At 47.6% G+C, this 6000-nt stretch overlaps 1 protein-coding gene across 1 annotated transcript in view; it reads left to right on the top strand.

The window, feature by feature from the left end:
• Positions 1 to 1519: 1519 nt before the first annotated feature.
• Positions 1520 to 6000, top strand: part of LOC147084016 (uncharacterized) — a 41269-nt gene continuing 36788 nt past the window's right edge. Inside the window, exon 1 of the mRNA XM_085979966.1 lies at positions 1520 to 2776. Coding sequence (XP_085836092.1) covers positions 1776 to 2776 — 1001 coding nt within the window. The 5' untranslated portion in view covers positions 1520 to 1775. The remainder of the gene's footprint in view (positions 2777 to 6000) is intronic.

Below are 6000 nucleotides of genomic sequence, written 5' to 3'. Positions count from 1 at the left end.
CCGTCTCCCGAGTGCTCCCCCCCTCTGTCTTTGTTTGCCTCCGCCTTCGCTGCTCGGCCCCGCTGCAGAGCCAGCCGATGGAGCCCCAGCCCGCCGCCCAGGAAGGATTATTGCAGTACCTGCCACCAGCTCGGCTAGCTGGTGAAACCACAGTTTTTTTTTTCTCTTTCTTGTTTTTCTTCGACTTTCGTCTGAGGAATCGATCTCCTTGAGGTGCTGCCGAATTGCAGGTAAGTCCGTTTCCAATTCATCGCCACTGTTGTATCCGTGTGTTAATGGAGACACGGAATGCAGGAGTTGGTTTCACAGGTGTTTACTGAACAAAGTCTGGAGGTGAACTAACAGATACAAGACACTATACAGGCTTATATAGCCTGAGTGGCCATTACCGGCATTACAGTACACAGGGGGCTATTAAAGGCACATACACCACAGACCCAATCTCTCCTCATACGACAGTCCTGCCATCCCAGGAATCAGTCTGGTGAACCTTCGCTGCACTCCCTCTATGGCAAGTATATCCTTTCTTAGGTAAGTAGACCAAAACTGCACACAGTACTCCAGGTGTGGTCTCACCAAGGTTCTGTATAACTGTAGTAAGACATCCTTGCTCCTGTATTCAAATCCTCTTGCAATGAAGGCCAACATACCATTTGCCTTCCTAACTGCTTGCTGCACCTGCATGTTTGCTTTCAGTGACTGGTGTACAAGGTCACCCAGGTCCCTTTGTACATCAATATTTCCCAATCTATCACCATTTAAATAATACACTGCCTTTTGGTTTTCCTGCTGAAGTGGATAACTTCACATTTATCCACATTATACTGCATCTGCCATGTATTTGCCCACTCACTCAACTTGTCTAAATCTACTTGAAGCCTCTTTGCATCTTCCTCACAACTCACAATCCCACCTAGTTTCTTGTCATCAGCAAACTTGGAAATATTACATTTGATTCCCTCATTCAAATCATTGCTATATATTGTGAATAGCTGGGGCCCAAGCACTGATCCCTGCGGTACCCCACTAGTCACCGCCTGCCACCCTGAAAAAGAACCATTTATTCCTACTCTCTGTTTCCTGTCTGTTAACCAATTTTCAATCCATGCCAGTATATTACACCCAATCCCATTGCCTTAATTTTGCACACTAACCTCTTATGTGGGACTTTATCAAAGGCCTTTCTGAAAATCCAAATACACCACATCCACTGGTTCCCCATTATCTATTCCACCAGTTACATCCTCAAAAAACTCCAGTAGGTTTGTCAAAGACGATTTCCCTTTCATAAATCCGTGTTGACTTTGTCTAATCCCGTTGATATTTTTCAAGTGTCCTGTTACCACATCCTTTATAATAGACTCTAGCATTTTCCCTACTACTGACTAACCAACTTGTGCAGCAGCTGGGGCCTGAAAATCAGCTTCACTGCCCCTGGGCTGGGAAAGGGGGACATGAGGCAACATTCTCCCTCTTACCTCTTTCTACACTCCTTTTACAGGGTTTTAGAAGTGGAGCATTTACAGACAGGAAGCTGAAACCAAACATCACGTCACGAACAGACAGAGTCGCTCGATTCATCAGGACCTGATTCAATCGCTCCTCCAATCTGCTGGCACCCCAGAGAGTTCACACTGATGAGAGACATTTTAAATGTTCTGAGTGTGGGAAGAGCTTCAAGATCTACAAGTAAATAAAGAGACACCAGTGCCTACACACTGAGGAGAGACCCCGGCCCTGTGTGTGGGAAGGGATTCACTCAGTCATCCGCTCCGATGGCACACCAGCGAGTTCACACTAGGGAGAGACCTTTAACCCGCTCCGTGTGTGGGCAGGGATTAATTGCACCCTCCCTGCAGCTGAGACACCAGCTTGTCCACACCGATGAGAGACCGTTGACCTGCTCCGTGTTTTTGAAGCGATTCTCTCATTCTGCCACCCTCCTGAGACACCAGCTTGTTCACATTAAATGTTCTGACTGTGGGAAGAGATTTAAAAGATCCCAGGATCTGAAGAGACACCAGCTGGAGAGAGCAGGAGAGATTCTGTTCACCTCAGTGTGTGGGAAGGGATTCACTCGGTCCTCGAATCTGCTGGCACACCAACGAGTTCACACTGGGGAGAGGCCGGTGAAACATTCCGACTGTGGGAAAAGCTTTAGAAGGTCCCAGGAGCTGAAGGATCACCAGCTGGAGACAGCAGGAAAGAGACCGTTCACCTGTTCTGTGTTTGGAAAGGGATTCACTCCGCCATCAAGCCTGGTGAGACACCAGCGATATCACACTGATGAGAGACCATTTAAATGTTCTGACTGTGGGAAGAGATTTAAAAGGTTCAAGGATCTGAAGGAACACCAGCGAGTTCACACCGGCGAGAGACCATTCAACTGCTCTGTGTGTGGGAAGGGATTCACTCAGCTATCAAGCCTGGTGAGACACCAGCGATATCACACTGATGAGAGACCATTTAAATGTTCTGACTGTGGGAAGAGCTTTAAAACCTCTGGGGATCTGAAGGAACATCAGTTGGTTCACACCGATGAGAGACCATTTAAATGCTCTGACTGTGGGAAGAGCTTTAAAAGCTCCGGACATCTGAATGGACACCAGCGAGTTCACACCGGGGAGAGATCGTTCACCTGCTCCGTGTGTGGGAAGGGATTCACTCAGTCATCCCACCTGCTGGCACACCAGCGAGTTCACACTGATGAGAGACCATTTAAATGCTCTGACTGTGGTAAGAGCTTTAAAAGCTCTGGGGAGCTGATGAGACACCAGCGAGTTCATACTGTTCTGTAGCACAGGGCCCTGTTGACAGCTGGGGTGACGTGAACGTGGAATGGTTGAATGTTTTATAAATTCTTGTACTGCTGTTTAATCTTTCAAACTGTTGTGCTGATGATTCACTTTGATTGACTGTTCATGGTGTTACATAGAATGTACAGCACAGAAACAGGCCATTCGGCCCAACTGGTCCATGCCAGTGTTTATGACCCACACCCACCCTACTTTAATTAACCTGATCAACATCTCCTCCCATTCCTTTCTCCCTCATGTGGTTTCCCCATAAATGCATCTGTGCTGTTCACCGAAACTACTCCCTGTGGTAGCGAGTTCCCCATTCTCACCATTCTCTGGGTAAAGACATTTCTCCTGAATTCCCTCCTGGATTTATTAGTGACTATTTTAAGTTTGTGGCCTCATAAATATGATGAGCTTCTGTTAAGCTGACCAGTATGTTGTTGCACTTTGTCTTTTTCTGATGAATTAAACATTACTGAGCCCTTGTACGCGTGTTATGGGATGATGTTTTGATGTGGGCGTCGCTGGCAAGGCCAGCATTTATTGCCCATCCCTAATTGCCCTTGAGAAGGTGTTGGTGAGCCGCCTTCTTGAACCGCTGCAGTCCATGTGGTGAAGGTACTCCCAGTGCTGTTAGGGAGGGAGTTCCATGATTTTGACCCAGCGACGATGAAGGAATGGCGATATACTTCCAAGTCAGAATGGTGTTTGACTTGGAGGTGGTGTTGTTCTCATGCGCCTGCTGTCCTTGTCCTTCTAGGTGGAAGAGGTCGCGGGTTTGGGAAGTGCTGCCGAAGAAGCCTTGGCAAGTTGCTGCAGTGCATCTTGTTAATGGTACACACTGCAGCCACGGTACGCTGGTGGTGGAGGGAGTGAATGTTTAAGGTGGTGGATAGGATGCCAATCAAGCGGGCTGCTTTGTCTTGGGTGGTGTCGAGCTACATGAGTGTTGTTGAAGCTGCACTCATCCAGGCAAGTGGAGAGTCTTCCATCTGACTTGTGCCTTATAGATGGTGGAAAGGGTTTGGGGAGTCAGGAGGTGAGACACTTGCCACAGAATTCCCAGCCTCTGACCTGCTCTTGTTGCCACAGTATTTATGTGGCTGGTGCAGTTAAGTTTCTGGTCAATGGTGACCCCCAGGATGTTGATGGGGGATTCGGTAATGGTAATGCCATTGAATGTCAAGGGGCGGTGGTTAGACGCTCGCTTGTCGGAGATATTCATTGCCTGGCACTTGTGTGTGGTGCGAATGTTACCTGCCACTTATCAGCCCAAGCCTGAATGTTGTCCAGGTCTTGTTGCATGTGGGCATGGACTGTTTCATTATCTGAGGAGTTGCAAATGGAACTGAATACTGTGCAGTCATCAGCGAACATCCCCACTTCTGACCTTATGATGGAGGGAAGGTCACTGATGAAGCAGTTGAAGATGGTTGGGCCGAGGACACTGCCCTGAGGAACACCTGCAGCGATATCCTGGGGCTGTGATGATTGACCTCCAACCACCAAGATCATCTTCCTTTGTGCTCAGTCTGACTCCAGCCAGTGGAGAGTTTCCCCCTGATTGATTAGCATTGAGGTAATAGTGAGAGTAATAAGGGAAGCGAAACAGGACATTAGAAATAAATGAGAGACAAGGAAAGAAAACTAAAGATCAAAGTAAGAAAGAGACAAACGAAGGAGATGAGAAGAAAAGAATTTGAGGAGAAAGTGAGTGATGATAAGAAACATTGACATTTCAAAAATGAGACAGGAGAGGAGAAGATAAGTAAGAAGAAAGAAAGATCTTGAATATGTACAGCACCTTTCACAATTTCAGGACATCTCCAAGCGCTGTGCAGCAATTGCAGGACTTCTGAAGTGTGGTCTTGTAGGAATGTAATGTAGCAGCCAATTAGAGAGAGATGTGAAGAGGAAAGGCAAGAAGAGAAAGAGCAGGAAAGGAAAATATACGGACAAAATGAGGGAGGTCTTTTATTTCAATTTGTTCATGGGATCTGGGTGTCGCTGGCAAGGCCAACATTTATTGCCCATCCCTAATTGCCCTGGAGAAGGTGGTGGTGAGCCGCCTTCTTGAACCACTGCAGTCCGTGTGGTGAAGGTATTCCCACAGTGCTGTTCGGGAGGGAGTTCCAGGATTTTGACCCAGCGAAGATGAAGGATCGTCCGATATACTTCCAAGTCAGGCTGGTGTGGAACATGGAGGGGAACGTGGAGGTGTTCCCATGGGCCTGATGCCCTTGTCCTTATAGGTTGGTAGAGAGTGATAGAGTCATAATGGCACAGAAGGAGGCCATTCGGCCCATCGAGTCCATGCCAGCTCTCTGTAGAGCAATCCAGTCAGTCCCATTCCCCCGCTCTATCCCCGTAGCCCTGCAAGTTTATTCCCCTCAAGTGTCTATCCAGTCTCCCCTTGAAAACATCGAGTGTCTCCACTTCCACCACTTCCGTCGGCAGCGAATTGCAGGTCCGCACCACTCGCTGCGTAAAAAAGTTTTTCCTCACATCCCCCCTGTATCTCTTGCCCAAAACCTTAAATCTGTGTCCCCTAGTCCTTGTACCATCAACTAGTGGGAACAGCCTTTCCCCATCTAGCCTATCCAATCCCGTCATAATAGTGTTCACTTCTATCAAATCAGCCCTCAACCTCTTTTGCCCTAATGAAAACAAATCCAGCTTCTCCAACCTGTCCTTGTAGCTAAGATCCCCCATCCCCGGAATCATTCTGGTAAATCTCCTCTGCACCCACTCAAGGGCCTTCACATCCTTCCTAAAGTGTGGTGACCAGAACTGGACACAATACTCCAGTTGTGGCCTAACCAGCGCTTTATAAAGTTTCAGCATAACCTCTCTACTTTTGTACTCAATACCTCTATTTATGAAGCCCAAGATCCCAAATGCTTTGCTAACCACTCTCAATATGTCCCGCCACCTTCAGGGACCTACGCACATTAACTCCCAGGTCCCTCTGTCCCTGCACACTCTTTAAAACCGTGCCATTAAGTGTATATTGCCTCTCCCTGTTCCTTCTGCCAAAATGCATCACCTCACACTTCGCTGTATTAAATGCCATCTGCCACTTGTCTGCCCATTCTGCTAGCCTTTCTATGTCCTGTTGCAGTCGATTGGTATCATCCTCACTGTTTGCCACACCCCCAAGTTTGGTGTCATCGGCAAATTTAGAAATTCTACTCTGTAT

Source organism: Somniosus microcephalus, unplaced genomic scaffold (assembly GCF_052327205.1).
Source record: "Somniosus microcephalus isolate GS21.2 unplaced genomic scaffold, FLI_Smic_1.0 scaffold7, whole genome shotgun sequence".
Lineage (NCBI taxonomy): Eukaryota > Metazoa > Chordata > Chondrichthyes > Squaliformes > Somniosidae > Somniosus > Somniosus microcephalus.
This window is presented reverse-complemented; position numbering and strand designations above follow the sequence as displayed.